We start from the raw sequence: 26,490 nt of genomic DNA, 5'->3' as shown, positions 1-26,490 counted from the left end.
ATAAATCAGTGTTTGATGTTTGCACGAGGCGGATGTTACTGAATATAATTTCATGGCTCTGTCAAGAAAGCAAACATTATGATACTACAGCAATGTTTTGTTATTGTGAGGGCAGAGCACATTAGAACCACATTTTCCATCCTGACTGCACAATATTTTATGCATGCAAACAACTCTGATTCTCTGTGACTTGGTTAATTACAAGCTTCCCTGTGTTGTTTTCTGGGTCCTCACAAAGCAAAAGCTTCTCATGTGTCATGTAGTGACTGCAAATTTACTGTCTCACATGTAGTGACGCTTGCGCTGCCAGTGGCTACGTAACAGTTGTGTTAATTTAGACAACTTTATAAATAGCTATTTCATCTGCATTGACGTGATGGAAATACCCAAAACTATGAGTGTGTTTTCACAGCAACAGAGTGGCTCTCTGGAGGAGGTTGATTTCCAGTGAATGTGTCAACCACCAAGAGATTTAAATGCATGTATATGTGTAACAGATGTTTAGTGTGTGTGTGTGTGTTCTGACAGTATGTAGGCAGGATGGGGAAGGGGAATTCCAGTCAGCATGGTCTGACTTTTAATCTTTTTTAAAGTGTGAGTTTTTCAACATTTGGAAAGTTTTTACACTTGATTCAGATATAAGTTCCAGAGAATGACTAGGAGGACAAAATATGCAAGACTTTGATACTTTAATCACTTTTTCCTTGCAGAGATGAGGTCAGCCATGACGAATTATGTTATTCATTGTCTCAATGTTGTCATTTCCCCTCTTAGGATCTTAATGTGTCGCAGGGAACTGTGGACAGCTCAGTGGACATGGACCGCTTGAACAGGAACATGCCCGAGAGTAAACAACAAACTCACCAGCGGTTACAGGTATTTGTGTGTATGTGTATTTTAGGAGTAAGAGTAAAGGAGGATTCATATAAGGACGTTATGATTCATAACATGGCAGCGTTTACAGAAAAACAGTCATATATCATCAGTGCGCCCCTGCTGTTTTATTTCTCCAGTTCACTCACAGTGAACACTCACTGCTTATGATAACTGTGATCATTGATATCAACTGTCACCACATCAGCCACTTTCACACATTTCTGGCACTAAGCTTTCCACAAATAATATATACAGAGTTGAAGGCGAACATGTAAAGAAGCTGTTGGTCAAGTCAGGCAGCACAGCTGGGACGCACTCTAACGACATATGTCAGTATGTTGTGAAGTGTCCTCAGCCAGAGTCAGTAATTAGACAGAGATTGGATATTTGTGTTTCCCATCTGCTGTCTCTGACAATCCTATCAGGCATTAAGGGGAAGCGTGTATATGTGTGTGAGTGCGGGAGGGAGGGGGGTCAGATTCTGAAAAGAAAAGCAAGTCTATAAACAACGTCATTTTGGATCCACTGGTATTAAAGGGCCATTTGATTAATTTTGTAATGATGCATATGAAGTGTATGTAGTGGATACAATTGATATCTTCTTCTTCTGTAAAGACAACCCAACAGATACTTTTCATTTCCATATGATGTACCTTTGGTACATGCAAGGAGGCATACATTATATGGCATTATAATGCCCCCACAGCATGCAAAGACAGACACAGATAGAGGAGCAAGCTGTTGCAGACTGCACCACGTGGGAGCAGTAGCACACAAAAGATAAGCTAGTATGCAACCTGCAGCATTGATCTGCTGCAACCTCCCCCCTCCTACCATCACTTCCTGTGAGCCTACCAGAGCCAAGACAATCTCTACCTTAGCAATCCTCTTAGGCCTGACCCCACTCCATCGAACGACCACCGCAATCAGATAATCCTATTAGCAGACATGGTTAGCAAACTGACCGCAAGGCCAAGTCAATAATTGCGTTGTAAAAAAACTAAAAAACTAAAACTAAAAAAGGCTCAAAACTGGGGAAATAAATTGATAAATAAATTGAGAGAGTGTCAGCGTGCATGATTGTGTGTCTTGTTTGTCTCTGTGTGACCCTGTGATGGACTGGCGACCTGTCCAGGTTGTACTCTGCTTCTCGCCCAATGACAACTGGGACAGGCTCCAACCCCCCCTGCGACCCTAAATTGGATTAAGGGGGTATAGAAAATGGATGGATGGAAAAGTAAATCCTTGTTGTGAATGTAATGTATCCGATCTCTCTTCTGAACTTTGGCATTTTATATCTATGGTGTATTTATATACGCTACCTGTCATAAAAAACCTGGTGAATCTGGTGTGCAATTTAATGCAATAACAGCAAACATAATGAAGCTATTTCTCCTGTCATACCAAAAGCACTCTAGTTCTATATATAGATATAAGTACTTACTCTATTGATCTGAGAGAAAAATAGTTAGCAGAGTAGCTGTAAGTTGGCAGCAGATGCTAGTAAATAATGCTCTCTTATCAATAGTAATGGACCAAGCCGGAGATGTTCAGAGCGTATCTCGTAGTAATGCATGTGTACCGTTGATTACTGCGTTGAAACATTTTGTCTATATTAACGTCATTAATCAAGGAATTGTACTTGCATTCCAACAACTTTATTAGAAACATGCTGATAATGTAAAGAAGATAGTGGTCGTTACTGGATCAGTTCTGAATACATTGTAGCACTCACAGCACTGAGGGTTAACACAATTGTACTGTCAGAAGAAAAAGATGAATTGGTTTATTTTAGTAGTTGTCATACTTTTGGTGTTAAAATGGTATAATAAGTGGAGTGAAACATGAAATCACATTTTGCTGCATACCAGTCAGAGCTCAGTGCTGCAGTGGGAGTAATTTAACAAAAAATAGGATAACTAAAAAGCATAATTGGCTTTATATGCAGGCATTGCTGTAATTAAGTGTTCATCAGAGGTTACCTCACTGAAAACCCTCCGGGGGCTTAGAGTCTCTTAATTTTGGAGTGCTGTTTCCATAGTGACATCCTCTTGCTGTGTCAACATCAGATTGTGGTACAGGCAGAGCTTGGAGAGAGGAGACAACACACGCAAACACTTCCCTCAGTGTGTTAGGAGTGCATAAACAGGCAAAGGCTCCAGCAGTGAAAATGCCCTCTCATAATGAAAACCTCCTTCTTATTTCCATCTTTCTGTGTCTCTTATGCATGAGTTTAGCTGTAAAACTCTGCAAAAGCTGAGCATCATTTCTTTTGCGTGACTCCCTCTGTAATGCCACATCCTCACATTTTTGCATCATATTCCGCCAATTAGTTCAGCTAATGAACAGGAAATAATTTCTTGTTCAATCTCATTCACAACAAGCCATTTGTTAAGACATAGTTAAGTAAGCAAAGGCAGAGCATGCAGTCCCCTCAGAGGTTTAGAGGACAGTCTGCTCTGTAAAACCTCATATATGTTGCATTGCAGAGCTGTGATGCTCTCATTTATATGTAACAATGAACTTGTCAGCCCATAATTTGATTTAAATTGCTATCTGTGTCAAAAATGTTTTTGAAAGTTCTTTCTCTATTGGAGCCAACAGTATCTCCTCCTGTGGTACTGATCATATAGCATATAACATTTCTCTGACAACATATATGCCCTTTCGACTTATAATACACCAAAAGTGTTATAGTTAAAAATAAATTTGTGAAACATTCATGCTGTATGTTCCTCTACAGAACACCCCCCTGGACCTGATTGAGACCGGAAAGGGGCTGAAGTTTCAAGCAGAGCGCCCTCACCTGGTCAGCCTGGGCAGTGGACGGTTGAGTACTGCAATCACTCTGCTGCCCCTGCCTGAGGGTGAGACCGCTGCTTCAACACTGACACAACAAGCAGCAAACTTTACAATATGATGCAATAGCTGATGGCAATGCTACAAACTACTTTACTGTTTGTGGAAAAATATATTGGAGCTTTTAATCTTACAAATGATTACTGAGCAGTCATTACCAATAATGATCATCACAAGTGATGAGGGAAATTAGAATCCCTGACAAGAAGAATCCCTGACACATTGTTGCAGCCCAATTTTTTTTGTATTGTTAGATTTTTTTATAGTTTATTTCATAATGTTTTGAATTATTACTTTTAATGTCTTACAGGGGTCCACAAAATACTCGTATCCCTATGTTGACCAGCCCTATTATCACCTTTACACCTATCATCCATCCTGTCTGTCTGTCTCTGTTAAAAACAAGCAGGTTTCAGCTGGTGTCTGGTGATCTCCTGGTTTTTTGGTTTAATGTCATGCATTTTATGCAAGGTCTGTCTACCTTTGCGTTTGCTGGACTCCCTGTCTCTGTGTATTTCGTCTTTGGTATGCATGGAGGCTTTTTTATCAGAGGATTATGTCCAGCCAAAGAAAGTGTGTGTGGGAGTACATTTTTTTAGTTGCACTAACCTGTGAGACTAGCTTCTCATCTGGAGGCTCGGTGCAGGTTGATTTCTATCCTTTCTTCCCTCAGAACAGCATAAAAATGCATCAGGTCTTTTTACTAATGGCAGACATGTTCCCTTAACTTTCAAGATTCTGTTTTAGTTACAGGCTGATTTTCTTTCTCTTGTTTAACACAGTAGATTCAATAGATGAGGTTGATTGTACGACTATTCTGTTGCTTTGTTAGTTATCATTTTGTAGAATTTGTTAATCTGGAAAGTCTATTTCTAAATGTCAAGAAAAAGATCAAAATAAGTAACAAGTTTCAACTTGGTCAACTGCAGTCACCGCATTCCATATTCTTTAACATTCTGTAACATTATTATTCCTTTAGTAAGTCAAAAACTATTATTTGGTCTAACTTAAACTTAATCTTTAGTTTAGTTTTACTTCTAGAGGGCAATACAATGAACTACACTGAGTACCTCCATAAGTGATGAGTCACAATCACGTTTTTATGAGGTGCCGTCAGTTCACCTGTGCCTGCTAGTTCATATTTTGAATTCTCATAGTAACACGTAGACAATCAACAAAATGGCATGTTGTAATATAACAACAGCATTTTGAAAATATGTATTTTCTGAAAAGTTGAGCACAATACATTTTGTTGTAAAGGTTGTGAGAAGCATTACAAATTAGAATTTATTAGGCGTCTGTGAAAAAATAGAGTGGTTAACACAGTATTTTTGTTTTACTACCCTTATTATATATATTTTTAAAAAAACAGTTCTACCCTACCTTGCATTTTGTAACTGCGGTCTCAGATCTCTCACACTTACTACTAATGACTGTAATGACTGCTACAATACTGGTACTGTAATTAGTTGTTGGTAGTAAGTCTTTCAGAGTCAAAACATCTGACTCAACTTTAGTATAAAGGCTAATGATGTTTCACTGCAAGCATTTAATGTAAATCTGTCTTTAATGAGTCTAAAGATATCCATGTTATAATCAGTGCCAGGTTAAATTTAACACAATATGTATGTCTTGTATATTATAATATGTAACATAAATTTCAATGTTATATCTGTATATTAACAGGGCTAGACTGTACATACTGCATCACCTGATTTAGGTCTTCCCTCCCTTAGGCCGGACCACTCTGGGTCATGGTCCCATGGACATCAACATTCAGGGCCCTGAGGTGGCAGCCCAGCACTGTTACATAGAGAACAGGTCTGGGGTCATCATATTGCACCCCTGTGGGAACCTCTGTGCTATTGATGGAGTCCAGGTCAAGCAGCAGACTCGTCTATCACAAGGTAGGAAATGGGTTTTGGGGGTGAGGGTGGGGGTGTTAAAAGCCAATGTACACGATGTACAGGTTGTCCATCACAGCTCAGACAGATGCAAAACAACTACGCACACTCACTGCTAGAGTCAATTTAGAAGGACCATCCATCCATTAACTTTCTATACCTGCTCAATCCAATTCAGGGTTGCGGGGGGCTGGAGCCTATCCCAACTGTCATTGGGCAAGAGGCAGGGTACCCCCTGGACAGGTCGCCAGTCCATCACAGGACCACACAGAAACAAACGATACAAACAACCATCCACACTCACACTCACTCCTATGGACAATTTAGAGTCACCAGTTAACCTAACGTACATGTTTTTGGACAGAGGGAGGAAGGTGGAGTACGAATGCATGCAGAGGGGTAACATCCAAACTCTACACAGAGGGAACCGAGCTGAGCTTCACACCAGAAACTTTTTCGCTGGGAGGGGACAGTACTTACCACCACACGAATGTGCAGTCCTTAAAGTAACATTACTGGTATTTACCTTCTTTATAAACAGTATCCTTTCTTAATACTGAATATGGTCTCTATTACCATTGTTTAATATCAAACACTGGGAGCTCTGAGATAATAGTATTGGATACAACGATGGGAACTATCAACTGTAGCTGAGATCAGAACCAGGTTAAAAAAATACCCCTTCTGTGAGATTTTTTAACAATTCTTTACTTTGGTAAGCAGACAAGCTTGTGGAGATGTCCAGTTTACCTCTATGTGCATTTTATTCCAGGAAATGTTCCTTGCTGTGAAAATGATCTTTTACTGTTATAATGCCAATCGCACAAGGTATTGTTAGGGAAACTCCCAACGGTGTGAATGTGCGATCCACCAGACCAATATCAGATTGAAAATCAATTCATCCCTACCCCCTGGTTTCTTCAATATCTGCATGCCTTAGCAGAGCAGCGCTCACTCAGTTAACTCATTAATAGAAAAATGTCTGGCAGCTTTTCAATCGATAGCTAGCTCTTACACTGCATTTCACTGACCAGGCGAAAAGCTGATGGAATGTCACTGGGAGTATGCACCTCAGATTGTGAGTGAAAATACTGCAAAGTTAAAGGTAGCCCAAACCATGAATGCTTTCACCTGAGATCACTGGTTCCCTATGTTTTTTTTTCTACAGTAAGAAAAGATATTGATTATATCAGTAAAACAGCTACTGACGATATAATCTCAATGTTTCTCATCCACTTGTTCAAGCATTGTTCAGCTGTTTTATTGTTTTGTTCTGTTGATTATCATTAGAGAAAGATGGCGGTCTGGTTTAATGCAGAAAAAGCCCCCGGAGACTTGTGATATAACAAGTTTATTTACAACTAAATATAAATGCTAAAAACATCTTTCTATGGAGACATATGATTTTTAGTACACAAGGTTGTAGGATGTAGTACCATCATTACAATAAAGTCCACCGGTGTAAATATATATGTATATATATATATATATATGTTTACGATGTTTACGAAACTTTGGAAAGTCTGATGCTGACATAGAATTACCAAGTTTAGCTGTTCAATGCTTACCCAGTATAGGTGGTTAAAATCTCAATAATAATAATAATAATAATAATAATTCAGGATCTGAATGAGAACGTAGATGCTCACCTTTGTGAGCTCCACTGGACTCAAATAAAATAAATGTATCAAGCTGGTATTCATTAGTAAGATGTTGGTGTTCACACATTTAACAATGTTACAATGATTGTCTGATAAAAATTTTAAAAAATTAAAAAAATTGAGTTAATGATAATTAGCCTCAAAACCTTTCTACGAATTCCATGTGTTTTCCACCAAAACTGCACAGGACTGGAAGATTAATACACAAACCAACAAAAAACGGCACATGTGAGACAGATGTAGACTGTATCAGTTAGGAGGGCGATACTGTTTGGCATACATCCTCTTTTTATTTTTTCTAACTTAAGCTGACAAACAGGTATATTTTTGTATGTTTGGCAAAAAGGATGCATTTCAATACAGAAATTTCAAATTATACATAATCACCTGAAAAATACAGTCCCACACTAGTAATAATTCTCCCAGGCATATTTGTTAAACTACCTAAAGATGACATCTCAAAAGGGAAATCTATTCGTCTGGCCTTTTTTTTTTAAATGTGTCATAATCTGGCCCAAACTGTTGAGAAAGTAAAACTGTAAACCAAGTTGTTAGATGTTAGTCATGGCGATTCACTGAAATTTACATCACTCATGCACTTATTTTTCTGTGCAACGCTCACAATAAAATGTTAATGACAAAATTACCAACAACATTTTCTTTAGATAATCCACACATGCCGTATTCAGTGTCCTGCGTGACTTTGTGATGTCTGTCATCGTGTCCCCCTGTCTTTCAGTATTTGAACCTGGACTCTGGCAGAGTAACCTGAGCAGGAACACAGCGGTATTTATACTACCCCCTCTTCCACAGACAGAAGCAACCTTAAACCCAGAGGGGGTTTCAGGTTAAAGAATGACGGTAAACCTGAGTTCACTGTCAGGGTGCTGCAGGGTAATGAACAGTGGGGAAAAAAACCTGGAAAGGAATAGTTTAAGTTGTTGGCAAATCTCCTTCAGTGTTAGGCAAGCTGATACAGATTTAAATTTACAGCAGGAAATAGATCAGACTTTATTGGTTACTTACCACGCCCAGGAGTTACGTGCATTATATGAATAATGCATTGTAAGACACTTCAGTCTTTTCTAAAGGATAAGTGAGGTATTGTTAGGAGCAGAGGATGCATCAGAGCAAGCAAGGGCTAGACGTTCAAAAGTGTCAAAGTAATCTCATTTTATGCTTTGGCTCTGTCTTTAAATCAACATCTGCACCTTTTGATGGCTTTAACCTGAAAGAAATTCTGTTGAAATAAATTCAAGCAGCAACAAGTTTTGCTGCAATACTAAAATGTACTCAACAAGCTTTTGGTAGTAACCCTTTTGGATTTACTACATATTTGAAAAGAGCCAGTAGAGGGAAATCCTGACAATGAAATGGCAGTAAAAACGAAAAGTCAGTTTCCCTAAATGTCTAGCTAAACACCTATGCAAACCCTACATAACTGCTATCTACCAGTAATGGATACACACTGCTAATTGAAATATCTTTCATATAGCATAATCTAAGATGAACAAAACAGAAAGTATTTTGAAACTGTATATAAAAAAGTTGATTTGTACATTCTCGCAATTTGTATGTAATTCAATGGGCTTCTCGTGTTGAGTCAAAGCAAATTACTGATGTGATGTCATAGCCTGTGTCATGGAAGTTTTCAATCGCTTCCTTCCTAATACCTCTGATGAGCAATGAAATAGAGACACTTACTTTTTCTGCCGGCCGGCTAAGTTTTTATTCTTCGTTGCAAGGAAAAAGATCAGTCCACACCATTCAGCGGCAATAGTATGAAGAGATCCAAACAAAAGGAATACAGAGCATTTTTACCTGAGGTGGGGGCTTTGTTCTTTAGATGTGTAACAACATCTCCAGAGGGAGGCAGGATGCAGTCTTGATGATAATTAAGAAACAGGAGGTTAAAACAATTATCTTGCCTGAGTGTTAATTAAGAGGTAAATAGTTTAAAACAATTAGCGTGTCTGGGTGATACAAATGGTTAATGTGGATTGGAGAGTCTGTCAGTCCTGAGACATAAAATTTACCATCACAATTATCCCTTTTGATTATTAATTAATCACTAACAGAAAACAAACTTAAGAAAAATAAAATGGATGAAAACTAAATGAAAGGGGAGTAAAAAAATAAATAAATAAAATTTAAAAAAATAGTCACAACTTAGAGTATCCGATACGCTAATTCAAGCAGATTTCAAAATGTATCATCATGGCAGTTGTTTAGAGGAGATCAAAACAAAGTAAACAAAACAACCAATAAAATAAGAAAATAAAACAAAATAAAATTTACAGAATGTCATCATCAGAGTCAGAGTCTCAGCTGGGGTAATGATCAGGGTCAGGAATATGAAGAGAGGTTGAATTTTGATCAGCATAATTGACATCGGCATGAACATATGTGGAGGAAGGAGTCATTCCTTTCATGAGCACATTAGACAGGCATTTCAATATGCATGGAATGAAGGTGCAGAGCAAAAAGAAAATCACTACATAAGGGATTATCATTGTTAAAAACCATGCTGGCCATCCTTGGCCCAAAGATTCCAGCCAAGAAAACCATGAGTCATTTACTGCAGGAGGAGTTTGAATGGCATCTTGCATATGTTCAATCATGTTGGTAATATTTTCGTACTCGTCGGGGACATAAAAACAACAAGAGATGTTAGGTATTTTGCAAACACCTCCTTTCTCAGCTAGAATGATATCAAGAGCCAGTCTGTGTTGGATAACTGCTGTTCTAATAGCAAAAATTTCCGTGTTCATCAAAGTGAGAGCGGCTTCAGTTTGATTTGCTAAGGAAAGTACCGACCAAGCGAGTGCATTGATTTTGTTTAGGGCTGCAGCCGTCCCGCCTCCTAGAAGTAGAGACCACCCCACATTAGCGTTGGGGGTAGTCCAGGAATCAGCTAGTATATAACCATCATATTTGAAAGGAACACCAGTAATTTCTCTGCAAGCTTGAAAACGTGTGGTGGATTGAATGCTGGTGACAGGAGCCTTCTTATGGAAGACTTTTGTATCAGTTGCAACAGTTGATGGATGACAACAGCCAGACCACTGAAATAGAGGTGGCAAATCATGATAGGCCTTCCTACCACAAGACCACCTTATTCCTGGTTAGTTGGTGTTGTAGTATTCACAAATATTCTAGTTTGACAACTTGATTGGCCTAGATGAGGCCCTAATGATGATGTTGAACAATGGTATGAAGAGATCCAAACAAAGGGAATACAGAGCATTTATACCTGAGGTGGGGGGCTTTGTTCTTTAGATGTGTAACAACATCTCCAGAGGGAGGCAGGATGCAGTCTTGATGATAATTAAGAAACAGGAGGTTAAAACAATTATCTTGCCTGAGTGTTAATTAAGAGGTAAATAGTTTAAAACAATTAGCGTGTCTGGGTGATACAAATGGTTAATGTGGATTGGAGAGTCTGTCAGTCCTGAGACATAAAATTTACCATCACACCTGTCAGTTTTGTTATGATCTATAGTTTTAGCTGAATTTTTGGTTAGATTTGTGTTATTTAGATTTTCTTTTCTTTCATTCAGTCAGTTTTGCTCACTCAGTATATGTATATGTATATATATATATGTATATATACATACATACTACTTAGATTTCTTAGATGGTTGTTTTCTATGTATTAGTCCTCTCCTGTTTTATGCATTGCACTGCTTCTTGCATCTCCATTTGGTTTTGGATTTTTTTTCAGTAAAAGTCTACACATATATATTTGGACACTGACACAAGTTTTTTTTGTTTTTTTTACCTGTTCACTGAAACATTTTCCAAATATAATTATATAATGGACAGGGACATAATGTGCAGACTCTCAGCTTTAATTTTATGGTATAGGGTTTAGGAGTTTCAGCTCCTTAACATGTGCCACCCTCTTTTTAAAGGGACCAAAAGTAATTGGACAACTGAATCAAAGGCTATTTCATGGGCAGGTGTGAGAAATTCCTTCATTATGTCGTTATCAATTAAGCAGATAAAAGGCCTGGAGTTAATTTCAGGTGTGGTGCTTGGCCATGCAGGTGAATTAAGCCATTGTTAAGCTGCGAAAACAGAAGAAAAAAAAACATCTCAGAAATTGCTACAATATTAGTAGAGGCCAAATCTACAATTCGGTACATCCTGAGAAAGAAAGAAAGAAAGAAAGAAAGAAAGAAAGAAAGAAAGAAAGAAAGAAAGAAAGAAAGAAAGAAAGAAAGAAAGAAAGAAAGAAAGAAAGAAAGAAAGAAAGAAAGAAAGAAAGAAAGAAAGAAAGAAAGAAAGAAAGAAAGAAAGAAAGAAAGAAAGAAAGAAAGAAAGAAAGAAAGAAAGAAAGAAAGAAAGAAAGAAAGAAAGAAAGAAAGAAAGAAAGGACAGGGGAACTCAGCTATGCAAAAAGACCTGGATGTCCACGGAAGACAACAGTGGTGGATGATCGCAGAATAATTCCCATGGTGAAGACAAACAAACAGCAAATCAAGTGAACAACACTCTCCAGTAGATATGTGTATCGATACCCAAGTCTACAGTAAAGAGAAGACTGCATGAAAGTAAATACAGAGGGTTCACTGCAAGGTGCAAGCCACTCATAAGCCTCAAGAATAGAAAGGCTAGATCGCACTTTACTAAAAAACATCTAAAAAAGTAAGCACAGTTCTGGAAAAACACTCTTTGGACAGGTGAAACCAAGATCAACCTCTACCAGAATGATGGCAAGAAAAAAGTATGGAGAAGGCACTGAACAACTCATGGTCCAAAGCATACCACATCATCTGTAAAACACAGCAGATGGCTTTGGCATGCATGGCTGCCAGTGACACTGGGACACTAGTGTTTATTGATGATGTGACACAAGACCGAAGCAGCCGCACGAATTCTGAGATGTTCAGAGACATACTATCTGCTCAAATCCAGCTAATTGCAGTCAAATTGATTGGGTGGCGTTTCATAATACAGATGGACAATGACTCAAAACATACAGTCAAAGCAACCCAGGAGTTTATTAAAGCAAAGAAGTGGAATATTCTTGAATGGCCAAGTCAGTCGCCTGATCTTAATCCAATTGCGCATGCATTTCACTTGTTGAAGACTAAAATTCAGACAGAAAGGCCCACAAACGAACAGCAACTGAAAGCCAGTGCAGTGAAGGCCTGGTAGAGCAATAAAAAGGAGGAAACCACCATGTGTCCATGAGTTCAAGACTTTCAGGCTGTCATTGCCAGCAAAGGTTTTTCAACCAAGTATTAGAAATAAACATTTCATTTTCAGTTATCTAATTTGTACAATTACATTTGAGCCCATGAGATGAAGGGATTTTGTTTATAAAAATAAAACTTTAATTCCTCACATTTTTATGCAATCTTTTTGTTGAAAGACTGCAATTTAACTGCATCTATTGTCAATTCATTGTGGGTAATGTACAGAACCAAAATTAGGAAAATGTTGTCTCTGTCCTAATATTTACGGACCTAACTGTATATCCACAAGCCTCCTGCCTCTGAGTCTGCATTTGGGTCAACTCCTCCTCTCAACCATGACAAGTATGTGCATGAAAAGCAAAATTGTTGACACATAGTGATCTAAACTCAGTTTATGGTGGCTAGAAGTGTCACCTCACAGCAAGAAGGTTCCGGGTTTGAATCTCAGCTGGTTTCTCTCTGTGTAGAGTTTGCATATTCTTCCTGTGCATGTGTTGGTTCTCTTCCCCTACAGTCCAACAACATGCATTTTAGGAGTGTGTGAGAGTGCATATGATTGTTTACCTAATTTGTCTCTGTGTTGGCCCTGTGACTGACTGCTGGGATAGGCTTCAGCCCCCTGAATAGAATGAAGCAGGTGTTGAAAATGAATTAATTGTAGGATCTGCTCTCTGCCTGCTGCTCTAAATATGATTTTAAAATCATATTTTGTTTTCGTTTAAAAATATATCTTTAAAGTCCCGGATATTTTCAGAGCCTGGTTTTAGATCATCAGTCTTTCCTGAAAAGTGGTCATTTTGTGCCTTACGACATTGTTACTTTTTGTACCTGTTGTTACAAACAACATTGTTGATATATTGGATGTATTGAAGTCTATGTTTTGTGAAGCACTTCACTCGCATCTGAAGAAATGTTGCACTGTTTTGTTTGCATTTATCTCACAGCTGTACAAAAACATTACTTTCTATCAGCCCATTTTCTCATGACTCCATATTTTCTAAAATATCTGTACTGAAATTGAAGCGACGTGTAATGGTGTATTTGTTCTCTGGGTTTTTAAAAAAAAATTCAAAAGACTTTTCCCATCAAAGAAATTGTGCTCGGCTGCTTCACTTTTTTTGTTTCCTTTGGAAGACATTGGCCGTGTCATTATCATGGCACACACAGACTACTAATTATTACTGCAGACTTGAATGTGCCTCGACGGGCCTCTTATGTAGAATATCTCCTTTGCACTTTAACGATACTTGAGGTATAACCTATGTTCTTTAATGATCAAGGTAAATGTGCATGCGACAAAGTTGTCAAAAACAACTGAGACTGATTAGAATCATATTTTAAAAATGCCCATAAATCAACAAATAAATCGATCAGTTTAGTAATTCAGCCGTAGATAAAGAAATGTGCATCCAAATTGTGTCTAATTTTCTCTCCATTCCCTCAGAGCACTACCCCCTCCTGTTATGTCCTCCTTCCCAATCCCTCCGCATGCCTCACTCCTTCCCTCATTGCACCGCTCTGACTCAGGATCCCCACCTTCTCTCCTTCCTCCTGCTCCTCCTCTCTGACAGTCCTGACTCTCTCTGTGGGCTGGGAGGTGACTGTAAGCCAGCTGTTTAGTGCGGGATCACCGACAGCAGGGGAGATAGCATATTTACTACTCCACAAGCGCGGGGGGAAGAAGAGACAATGGATAGAGATTACAATGACTGTAAACCCCCGCACTGGTTTGAATGAACTGGGATATTCCAACGCACGGATGAACTCACGTATGAACGAGTAGGAGAACAGACTGCTCCCATTGTGAACTTTCAAATTTCTGCAGAATATATTAGTCTACTGGGTTATAGGATTATCATGACAAAAGCGCGGTCGGACAAAAAGCCCATAAACGCTGCTGTTGTTCGACAATAACTCACTGAAACGGACAAAACACGTGGTTTTATTTAAAGGAGCAGAGGCGATGAAATCAGCGGAGAGAGAGGAGAGAAGTTTCATTCATATGATCTAAAGTAAGTTGGCCTTTTTTTAAAAACAAACAAACAAAAAACAAAACAAACGAACAACAACAACAACAAAAAAACTGTGTTGGATTGAAGGCTCTCGGTAGAAGTCGGTGGTTGTATCTCGTCTTGTGTAAACCGGTGGAGGGTGTCGTTAGTTTACAGACGGTAACCTCAGCCTAAAAAGTGTTTCTCGTGAGCTCTTGGAGATACCAATTTATTGGGTTCAAGTTGCTCATGTTTGGATACTGTTGCTGTTACTAAGCACTACTTCGCCACTTTAATTATTTATATTACATATTTTATATATCGTAATAGACACTATATGGGCATATTGGAATATTTACTAAATAATACGTAAACTATTCACAAATTACCTGAGGGTTCTGTTGCATTCGGTATTTATTTATCCAACATAACTTTTGAAAATACTTTTACGATTGACAATTCGTCGTATTTTACGCATGCCATGTCGACGGTGGTTAGCTGTGGTAGCAAATAGAAAAGTGTTGTTGTGTTGAGTTTTGGGGATTATATTTTAAGCCGAATCTCTACAATTATCCCTTTGACGCGTTTGAAGTGTTTGGGTCCTTGTTTAACGCGAATATATTTAGCTTTTCACCGGAAGAATTTAAAATTGTTTGACTTGTTAAACTGGGTTTGGTCTGTGACATGCAACATGATCACCTACTTTAACGTTATAGTCCCCAGTCCTAACTTCCCACTGCCTCCACGTGAGTTGTATTTTTAGACGACAAACGTATACACTCTGCCAGATCTGCCAGATACCTCCCATCCAGTCTGGCATGAGCAGACCCCACTGTGTCTGTCTACTGTTTCACTGTTATTCCTGGTTGCTAGTGTGAGCTAACTGGGACTGATAACTGGAAGAGAATAGAACGTCCATTTCATCTGCTTATTCTGAGGTCTCTGAGTTTAGGAGTTCTTGTTGCGTTGGGTTTTCAAACCCAGGACCTTCCTACTGCTCTTACAATTGCAGTCACTCTTTCTCCATCATCAGTACTGCTAAACATCAGTTATCTGTGACACATTGTGTTAACCCTCATTGTATAGAAAGTATGTGAGGAGTCAGAGAGAAGCCCCCCTCTGCAAACACTCATCAGGCTGCCGTGAGAGTGGTGTGACTCCCAGCAGGCCCCGAGCACAGGTCAGATATTGGGGAGCTACCGCAGGGGCATGAAGTTGGTAGCAGCTGGTGGACCTGTGCCGAGTCAGTGTGCGGATGTTTCTGCATGTTGTTATTGACACAGTCTGTGAGTGTACATCCTCTTACTGCTGTGAGGTCAAAGGAGTGTCTCCAAATGAGTCTGCGATTAAATACTACAATTATACTTGCGCCTTGTTCTGAATTCCACTGTCCATATGAATAGATACTATAGTATATACTGGTCGTATGTACTATATCTGTTCATGAATGTAGGCACCATCTGAATAGGCACACTTGTGTGGTGTGTTTCATCTCCTGTAGTACTCACAGCTTGTCTTTGAGTTATACTAAAATAGTCTCATTGTACCTTGATTCTCACCAACTCTGGCCATTTTCTATCCATAATTTTGCAGCTCTTAATGGGAAATATGTTTTTCAGAAATACTACAGTGCTTATCTTTATGTAAAAAACAAACAAAAAAACCCCACATGACATATAGTTGAGAGTGGTTCATTTTCAAGGCTGCATTTAAAAAAAAAAAGAAAAAAAAAGTTTGTTCAGACATATTCAGAACAGTACCACATGATCTGACTTTCTCTTCTTCCATTATCAAAACAGAGACTTACCTCAGGTTATCCAAAAAAATGAATATCCTACATCAGCATTGTCTTCTGTCAGAGTTTAAAATAGCTTTCTCAACATTATCGATCTGTCAGTTGTTTTTATAAGACTTAATAAAATTATTTGAGCCAGAAAAGTGAATGTGAGCGCTCAAATTAATTCATTGAATTTCATTGGATTATGATAACAATGAATTGAACTCCAATTGGCTTGAATTGGACTATATTATTTAAGTGCCTTGAGATGACATTTGTTGTAACTTGGCGCTATATAAATAATTCAACTGAATTGAATTCTACTGAATTCAAGCCCAACTGACACAGGATTTTCTAGACTTTATTTAGAATTTAGTTTTTTTTTCACTCATTCTTAGATGACACATTTAAAAAAAAAATTCGTCTGTTCAGTCTTACATCAAAGCAGAGTTTAGATTGATAGGTTTAGACGTAGACAGCTGTGTTGTCCACAGAGCCCTAAAGCTGAAGGAAAGGGACAAAAAAATAAATATAAACATTCTGTGGTAATAATAGGATGGTGAAACACCTGTAGTTATGGTCACAGTTATTGTTCCTTCAAATGTGAAGCAGGTAAGGGGAGAATTCCATTCAGTATTGGAAAATGAATTTGAGGCCCTGATGTCGGAGTTTGCATGTTCTCCCCGTGTATGCGTGGGTTCTCTCCAGGTACTCTAGCTTCTTCTCACTGTCCAAAAACATGCATGTTAGGTTCATCTCTAAAAGGTGTCTATCGGCACATTTTAGGTGTCTCTAAAATTGTCCTTAGACGTGAGCGTGGTTGTTTGTCTCATTTGTCTCTGTGTGGCCCTGTGACGGACTGGCAGCCTGTCCACGGTGTCCCCCGCCTCTCGCCCGATGACCGCTGGGATAAGCTCCAGCTCCCCCCGCGACCCGACCGACGAATTAAGCGGGTATAGAAAATGGATGGATGGAGGCCCTGATTTTTTTAGAATTTTAAAGTTAGCAAATGAAAGTTTTACTTTTTTTTTACTTCGTAAGCCATTTCTTTTAACTCGATTTGAAATGTGGAAATCTATTTTAATACATTTAATTTCAAGCACAACATGTAGGCATACTATGAACATTAAACAAGGGACAAAGAAAAGTTGTATTGTATCTATGCATGGATTCAAAATTACCTCTTGTTACATCTGTATGGAGGAAATATACGCAGATTAGTCCACTCTGAGCTACAGATCACAATCAGTAGATCACAAGGTGGCCATCTGCCTCTGGGAGCATGTTCAACAGCAGAGGTTTGTCTGAAGTTGTTCTGACATAAATGAAGCGAAGGAGGTGAATGGGTGGCGGGGGTGGGGAAGCAGAAAACATCTGTTCAGATGAGCTATAACCTGCCATTACCATGTTGTTGTGATGAGCGTCCAGTGGAGACAGCAGCTGACGGCCTGCTAGAGAAAGCATCTGGTCTGTGGACATGGTGAGCAGTGGGATCTGAATATGACAAGTGTTATAAAGTTGACATGTCACAGGGGGGTAAATCTCAGTCTTTGTAAGGTACAGCTTAAAGTTGTCTGGTGGCTCTGAAGGAAGTAAACCAGATTGCTTTTTGTGAAGTGTTGGAATCAATCTCAGAATGTTTTTTTGTTTTTTTTTTAACACTTGATCCCATGTAGGAGATAAAAGTCTGGATGTCTCTGCTTTTAAATATGTTATTTACAGAAATATAAAGTTAAGTACACCAAAATGCTGACTTATAGATTTGTTCCATGTGTTATATTATCTTTACAGTTTATAAAATGGATATGACAAGGCCTACTTCCTGGATTTTTGCATGAGACCTATCCTCAAATCAAATTAGCTGCACAACTTAAACTGGAAAGCATGTGTTTGGAGCTGCTGGCCAGGAGCAACTTGTGGGATTCTGCTGGCGTCAGACTTGTTCCAGTGTATCATCACTTCTTCCAAGTTATTAATTCCAATCTTTCATTTGTTCGGGTTTGTAAGGTTAGACCTCCACAGCCTCCTCCTCCTGTGTGTGTCTCTGTGTTCTCCTTTCAGACCAGCCCCATATCTTCCTCTGGTATGTGCGACTGTGTGTGACACCCTCTGGCTTGGCGAAAAAGCAGTCATTGATTAACCGGTGGATTTGACTCACTGGCCTTTACTAAGGCTGTAAAGCAGCTCAGCTTTCCATAGCAACTGTCAGACATAGTTGTGGGCATTTCTTTGTCTTCACATCCTCCAAACACTTCATTGATGTTCCATGCTAATGGTTTGGTGGTGGCACATTTGCTTGTTGTGCATTATAGTAAAATCACAATTTTCCTCAGAGTGGACTTTTTCTCAGTGACCCCCTAATACTCTAACACTGATTGGGACGAGTGATTCCATAGGAGTACAGAAAGCAGTTTACAGTCATTATGCTTCACAGCTCAGGTATTAAGTCACAGTTATATTGTATCACATTAGATTCATTCATTTTCTTTTTTGCTGTTGATCTGAATAATGAATATTCATCCATCCATTTCTATACCCGCTTAATCAAACTCAAGGGGGCTGAAGCCTATCACAGCTGTCATTGAGCTAGAGGCAGGATACATCCTGGGCAGGTCGCCAGTCTATCACAGGGCCACATAGACACAAACAACCATACATACTCACACTCACTCAGTTTAGAGTCACCAATTAACCTGAAGGACACATGCGTGGTAGTGGGAGGAAGCTAGAGTACCTGGAGAGAACCCACACATACATGGGGTAAACCAGGAATCGGTGCTAACCACCAAACTACCATGCAGCCCTGGATAATGAGTATCTCCTACGTAAGTATTTAACTAAGCAAATAGGCAAGAGCCTCCCATTGGATAATTACTGCATGGACGATTATGTTTCAGCAGACAACAAGTTATTTAACCCTAACTGATGCAGTTCTCATTTCTTAAACAACCATGTCGGAAGACGCATCCTGTGGTCGTGGAAAAGATGTTAATCTGTTTCAGAAGGGTCAAATTACTGACATGCATCAAGCAAAGAAAACATCTAAGGAGATTGCTGAAACTACTAAAATTGGGTTAAGAACTGTCCAATCATTATTCAAAACTGGCAGGATAGTGAGGAACCATCATCTTGGAGGAAGAAATGTGGTCAGAAAAAAATCTTGAATGATCGTGATTGGTGATCACTTCGGTGAAATCAAATCATAAAAAAACAACAGTAGAACTCACTGCTATGTTGAATAGTGAAAGTAAGAGCACTTCCACAAGTACAATGCAAAAGGAACTCAAGGGACTGGTAATAAACAGCTGTGTAGCCTTAAGAAAACCACTTATCAGTGAGAGAAATCAGGAAAAAAGGCTTCAATTTGCCAAGGAGCGTAAAGATTTCGCTCTGGAGCTATGGAAGAAGGTCATGTGATCTGATGAGTCCAGATTTACCCTGTTCCAGAGTGATGGGTAAGAAGGGTAAGAAGAGAGGTGGCTGAAGTGATGCACCATACATTGTACTGCTGTACAAGCCTGTGCTATGATCTGGGGTTACTGCAGTTTGTGAGGTCTAGGTTCAGCAACGTTATGCACCCAAAGAATGAGGTCAGCTGACTATCTGAATATACTGAATGACCATGTTATTCCATCAGTGGATTTTGTTTTTCCTTCTTTTTGCATTTCTCATGTACTCTTTGTAACTTTGTTGCAGTTTGGCAGTGATATAATTTGCGACTTAATTGATTGGCTGACTAATAGTTAAAGGAGAACAATTGTACCCATGTTCCACCAGTGTACACAGGTCACAGGCACCTTAATGACATGTCTGTGAAATGATTCGGTCAAATTCCTCACGGATCAAGCACAGCAGCTTAAAAAATTTTTAATCTTTTTTTTATTATTATCATTTATCTTTTGTATCAGGAGTAACCTAACCAGCAGTGTATTGAAAGACATATTTTTTAAGTTTTGTCTTTATTGTTAGTTAACATATACCTTAAACAACCTCAAGCTAAATTTAAAAGCTGGTAGTGAAATAGAGCCATTAATTGTATGATTTATTATCCGATTTGTCGATTAATCGTTTCAATAATCAATGACTTGGCGACTATCAAAATAGTCGCTAGTTGCAGCCCAGTTGCAGTTGCAGTCGGTATCTGCGACCTCATTCTTTCAGTCACTACCGAGATTGCGTGACCATAGGTGAGGGCAGAAACAAAAATGGACCAGTAAATTGAAAGCTTAACGGTCCAGCTCCTCTCCATCTTCATCACAATGGACTGGAGCAGCACCTTTATTACTGCTGACGAAACCCCAATTTGCTGTCCATCTATTGCTCCAACCTGCCATCGCTTGGGAACAAGATCCCAAGACACTAAAACTCCTCCGCCTGAGGCAGGGACTCATCTCCGAGCTGGAGAGAGTATTCCACCTTTTTTCTAGTTAAGAACCATGGCCGCAGATTTCGAAGAGCAGACTTTCATCCCAGGTGCTTCACACTCAGCACTGAACCGCTCCAGTGCTCGCTGAAGATCTTTGCTCAAATAACCCACAGAACCACATAATTAAAAAATAAAAAAAAGCAGAGATGCGACCCTGAGGTTCCCAAACCAGATACCCTCCTCTCAACTACTATGCCTCAAGATCCTGTCCATAAAAATCACAAAAAGTATCCGGTCCAACATACACCGCACAAGTTTGACCTAGTGCCAAAAATGCAGACACAGCTTTTTCTTTGGTTATACATGGACAGAATACCTTGCAAAAGTGATTTCAGTATCCCATACTCCCTCAGTACCCTCAGTGGAACATCCTCCCTTTAAGTCTACAAAACACAGATAAATGATCAATCTCCAATGATCCCCTCAGTAACTCTGCAAGGTTAAAGATCCGGTCCACTGTTTCATGTCCTTAGCGAAAACCACACTGCTCCTCCTGAATCCGAGGTCCGACAGTTGGTCGGAGCCTCCTCTCCAACACCCTGGAGTAAACTTTTCCAGGGAGGCCAAGTGGTGTGATCCGCCTGTTACTGGAACACACTCTCCGGTTACGTTCTTAAATATGGAAACCACCCTTGTCTGCCACTCCACAGGTGTTGTCCTAGACCTCCATTTGATAAGTCATCTTAGCCAAGATAGTCCCACAATGTCCAGAGCCTTTAGCATCTCAGGGCGAATCTCGTCCACCCCTTGGGTTTTACCCCCAGGAAGCTTTAGAAGTCACCAGGGTAGACTTCTGCCAAGGTGGTGGAAGAGTCCTCCTCCAAGTCCTCAGACTCTGCCTCCTCAATGGAGGAAATGCTAGCCGTATTGAGGAGATCTTTAAAGTGCTCAATTTGGGTAAGCAGATCTCCACCCAGATCAAGTACAACCTGGGACGGACCCTGCTTTCACTTTGAGTTGTCGAATGGTTTGTCAAACCACCTTCGAGCCCAACAGACAGTCATTCTCCATATCCCCACTGAATTCCTCTCACACCTGAGATTTAGATTCAACAACCAGCAACGCTGTAGTCCTTTTAGCCAGTCGGTATCTTTCAGCTGCTTCAGCTGATCCCCGGGACAACCGAGCCCAAAAGGCCTCCTTCTTCAGCTTCTCTCACTGCTGGCGTCCACCAGTGAGTCTACCTGTTACTGTCACAACAGGCACCGACAACCTTCAGGCCACAGCTCTTAGAAGCTGCATCTGCAGTGGAGGTCCTGAACTTTATCCATTCAGATTCCATGTCCCCAACACCCCACAGTATGTGAGAAAAATTCTCCTAGAGGTGCGGGTTGAAGACCTCACGGACAGAGGCCTTTGCCAGACATTTCCAGTTCACCCTTACAATGCGATTGGGCTTACCAGGTCTATCCGTTAGTCTTCCCCACCAACAGATCCAACTCACCACCAGGTGGTGATCAGTTGACAGCTATGGACCTCTCTTTACCTGAATGTCCACGACATACGGCCGCAGGTGTGATGACAAGACTACAAAGTCAATCATCGACTTTTGGCTCAAGATGGCCTGGTACCAGGTACACTTATGAGTCATCTTATGCTTAAAAATGCTGTTTGTAATGGACAATCCATGACTAGCACAGAAGTCTAAAAACTAGAATAAAACACCACTCTGATTCAAATCAGGGAGGTTGTTCCTTCCAATCACACCTCTCCAGGTAACTCAGTCATTGCCAACATGGGCATTGAAGTCCCCCAGAAGAATAATGGAATCCCTTGGTGCCACCCTCTTGAGGTCACCACCCAGAGACTCCAAGAAGACCGGATAATCTGATCTGCTGTTGGGTGCACATGCACAAACAACAAACAGTCAAAACCTTCCCTCCTGTGACTTGCACCTGCAGTGATACAGCTCACCGGGGAGAACACCAAGGTGCTGAGCCGGGGGCTCGCAAATATCCCCACACCCGCCAGATGCCTCTGGGCAACTCCAGAGTATGAGAGAATCCAGACCCTCTCCGGAAGTTTGGTTCCAGAGCTTGCACTGTGTGTGGAGGTGAGCCTCACTATATCTAGTTGATGCTGCTCCCCCTTACACACCAGCTCAGACTCTTTTCCTGCTAACAAAGTGACATTCCATTTTGAACCGCTTGCCTGCTGCCCAGTTCATACAGCATCTGACCTTGAATTTCCTCCTGGTGAGTGTTGGACCCATGTGGAAGTTGCTTCTTCGGGCTGAGCCCGACTGAACCTTGGCCCCTGGGGCTTGGTCCTTTTTCTAGGCGAGGTGACTTGTTTACTCTGGTGCTCATAGAGGTCTATAAGTCCCTCATCGTCTGACTTAAAAATAAGTAATTGATTTTTAAGTTCATAAAAGAATAATGATTAATTAAGAAAAGTAAAGTTTCTAAATATATAATATATTTTCTTAACTTTAAGAATAAACTGCTGCTCTGTTTGCTACTGAAAAGCTACCACAGGTGTTTTAGATTTTGGAGACACATTGCTATCTTGACTCAGTCTGCATCATTTCTGTACGACAGTATGTCCTCTCTAATCCACTTGGCTGTTCTGCAGTTTTATCTGAGAGTGGGGTTATGGTGTCCTTGTGGGGAAGTGGTGATCTTTACAGTATGTGTCCTCTTCATTCCTGATTTCATACCATGAAAAGCTCTGTGCAAATAAATGGGTGGCTAACATGACCTAATAAAAAACGCATTCCTCGTTTGTGTCGAGGTGTTTTCTTGGTAGGAGTCATACAGGATGCAGAGTGCAGCTGAAAGCTGCTGTTCTTGCAGTAACACTCAGAGTGCACTCACAGTGATGAAACCACTGATGGAACAGTTGCCTCGGGAGAGTCACTCAATGAGATTGTTTCCTTGAGAGGAGGAGGCAGAACATTTTTCCCCTCAGACTGGTCAATCTAAATGATTAGCTGGTGTTTTTTTTTTATGCCTCCACTCGTCTCCTCCCCCTTTTGACAGCCCTGTCAGTTCTTTCCTGAATGAGTCAATGGATTTGCTTTCATGAAGGCTGAAATGCATCACATTTTCCTTCTGGAGAGACTTGGAAGCTCATCCTTTGATTAAGTTTCTACCGCAGCTTGATTTGCTGAGCTCAGCCATTAAGGAAAGTGATCCTGAGATGTTTGTGAACTATTGGTTCTTGGAAGAATATCGACATGCTTACCCAGGGTCAGTGGGTTCTTTTGAAGGAGGGAGGAAAAGAGAAAAAGAATTAGAAGTGCTGGTGTGTTTTAAATAACTAAAGCCGACATAGTCATGTCAGATTTGAAACTGATACTTTAGTAATGCACAAGACACAATGTGCTGATACAAATCCTTACTAATGAACTGTCTCTGAGTGGTTGACAAAGGTAAGCAAAGTATGTTTTTTAACAATGAACAGGACACACTTCAGTGCTGCTAACAAAACTGCATACCGAAAGTGAAGTTCAACATAAATTGGGTGGAACATTCAGTTAAAACTTGTAGTTTTAAGTCAGAGGTGCTTTTGATTGACAGAAATGAATTCCATTGCCACTTGATCCACCATAGTATAAATCATTATTCATAACATTTAATGCTGTTATTTTTCAGGTAAATTAGGTTCTTATGAAGCAGTCATCCTCGGCTATTTTTTCTTCTTTTTTTTTTTTTTTCAAATGATTTTTTTCAGACATTTTTGCCTTTTAATGACAGGTTAGTGGAGAGAGACAAGAATGGGGGGAGAAAGACTGGGGTAAGGATACGCAGGAAAAAATGGGCACAGAAATGGGATGTGCTCCTTACTACCTGACCACTGAGCAGGAAGTACAATTAATCTAATGATAGGAATTCCTTCTAACTAGGTCATAATAAGTTTGTTCAAAACTAACACAAGAACACTAAAGGCAATTTTAGATGAGAAAATTAACAAGTTTTTGGCATCCAATTATTAAATCAGATTCAGTAATCAGATTGGTTATGTTCATTGATGGGGGAGTTTATTAGACAATCTGGAGTCTAAAGCATGATGACATTAGGAGCCCTAGCCATGCTTGTATGGTCAGTACTCTGGTATAATAGATATTTTCTTTTTTATGTATTGCAAAATAAATGGTAACATAAAAAAAGAAGAGCTGGTAAAGTGACAAAAAGGAATGTTATATTCCATCTGAGACGTTAAACAGCTTAAAAGATGTTACGGATAATCTAGTGAAATGTGCTGTTTGTGTCAAAGCTGCACAACAGCTCTGCTGTAATGGTTCTGCCAACAATAGCAACAACAAAAGCATAGACTAAGAAATTATATGTATACAAATAAGAAAGTCAATCTATGAGTCTGTCATCGCAGCACTTACTAATTTAGTATTAGTAATATATATATAATATAATATCATATATTTGCACTTTGTAATTTTTTAACCAAATTTGTGTTTTGTCATTTTTACGCTTTATGAGAAGTTGCTCAAAACAAAATATTAAGATGTATTAATCCGTATCAAAATATAAAACTGATAAATTAGTCAACTTTCTGAATATGCTCTATTTGACATTTGCTGGTTTATTCTACATCCTACCGGAGATGACAGATGAGTGGAGAAACAGTTTGATGCTGGTATTGACATTTTGGTTGTGTAGTGGTATCTACCAGAATATCCTTTATCCTGACAGGCAGGAGCTTTGTTAGTGATGGCAATTATATGTGAGTTTGTGTTTTGCCCATAAAGACAGAACCATGTTCAGCAACATGTAGACATGTTAGAAAAATAGACTCATACCAAGCGTTTTAACTTAAAGGCCTTCTTATCTAAACGAGGGTTTTAGTGGTTTGGTTAATTTCTTTGCATGGTTAGGTTTCGACATATCTCTGATCTCATTAACTGGCCCACCCAGAACTCTGTTTAATATGAGAAAGGCAGACTTCTTCAGTTCTCGAGATAAGATGAGAAAACCCAGACTTTTAGGGTGGGGTCTGGTGTTTGTGACTAGAAACAGATGGTCGTTCCATAAACTGACAGTTGAGATGAGCTGTGAATAAGCTCCTGTCTTGTTCTCTCCATCTTGAAGATTTTACTAGGCAATGCTGTTAAAGTTTGAAATGCTGTCACTCCTGTTCATGCTTGTGTATGGACCAAGTGCTTCCAATAAATTACCTTTCAGGTTCTTTAATTCCAAAATGAAGCAGGGCAGTTTCTCTGTGTCAACACTATGTAGTGAACTAAGTAGATGGAATTTCAACTACCACCCAACTGCCTCCAGTGAGTATGATACATGGCCTGTTTAGAGTATTTCCGTATCACTGACCCATTCCAGGTATCTGAATAAATGTTCCTCCTCTCACTGGACTATAAATTTGCTCTTATTTGTGAGTTCTGTTGTCTCCCTCCTAACAGCAGGAGTGCTTGAACAGTGGCATCATAAATTGACTTTGGCAACATTTGAGTAAAAGCTGCCAAATTAATTATAAACATATCACCCCAGCTTTGATTTGTGGTTCAGTTGTACAGTGGAAAGCCATTTATTAAAGTTCAGTTTCTCTGAATTAATCACTTGTTTCCCTAGAAAATGTCATAATATCTTGGTGAAAAGTATATATAAAAACAAAAGAGTCACAACTGGAGAATGTTACATGTAGAGAGAGATATGCAATACTTTTGGACTGCAGATAATAAATCTATATATCTATTTTGTTGAATTAAAACAAATAACTGACTAAGTAATTGTTCAGTTTGTATGTCTGATGAGGAATTGGCCTCTGCTTCCATGGGTGCGCAAGTGTATGTGATGTTAATTTTGTCATCTTCACATGTT

The 26,490-nt window shown here is 39.5% G+C and overlaps 1 protein-coding gene across 2 annotated transcripts in view; it reads left to right on the top strand.

The window, feature by feature from the left end:
- phldb1b (pleckstrin homology-like domain, family B, member 1b) overlaps positions 1-26,490 on the top strand; it is a 94,473-nt gene that overhangs the window by 373 nt on the left and 67,610 nt on the right. For both annotated transcript variants that reach the window (XM_072393109.1, XM_072393110.1), the window contains exons 2-4: positions 775-876; positions 3,620-3,743; positions 5,472-5,642. In XM_072393109.1, coding sequence (XP_072249210.1) covers positions 775-876; positions 3,620-3,743; positions 5,472-5,642 — 397 coding nt within the window. The remainder of the gene's footprint in view (positions 1-774; positions 877-3,619; positions 3,744-5,471; positions 5,643-26,490) is intronic.

The sequence above is a fragment of the Leuresthes tenuis genome, unplaced genomic scaffold, assembly GCF_036924035.1.
Source record: "Leuresthes tenuis unplaced genomic scaffold, fLeuTen1.0.hap1 SCAF_9, whole genome shotgun sequence".
NCBI classification, from domain to species: Eukaryota; Metazoa; Chordata; class Actinopteri; order Atheriniformes; family Atherinopsidae; genus Leuresthes; species Leuresthes tenuis.
Note: the sequence above shows the minus strand (reverse complement) of the source record. Positions and strands in the feature narration are given on the sequence as shown.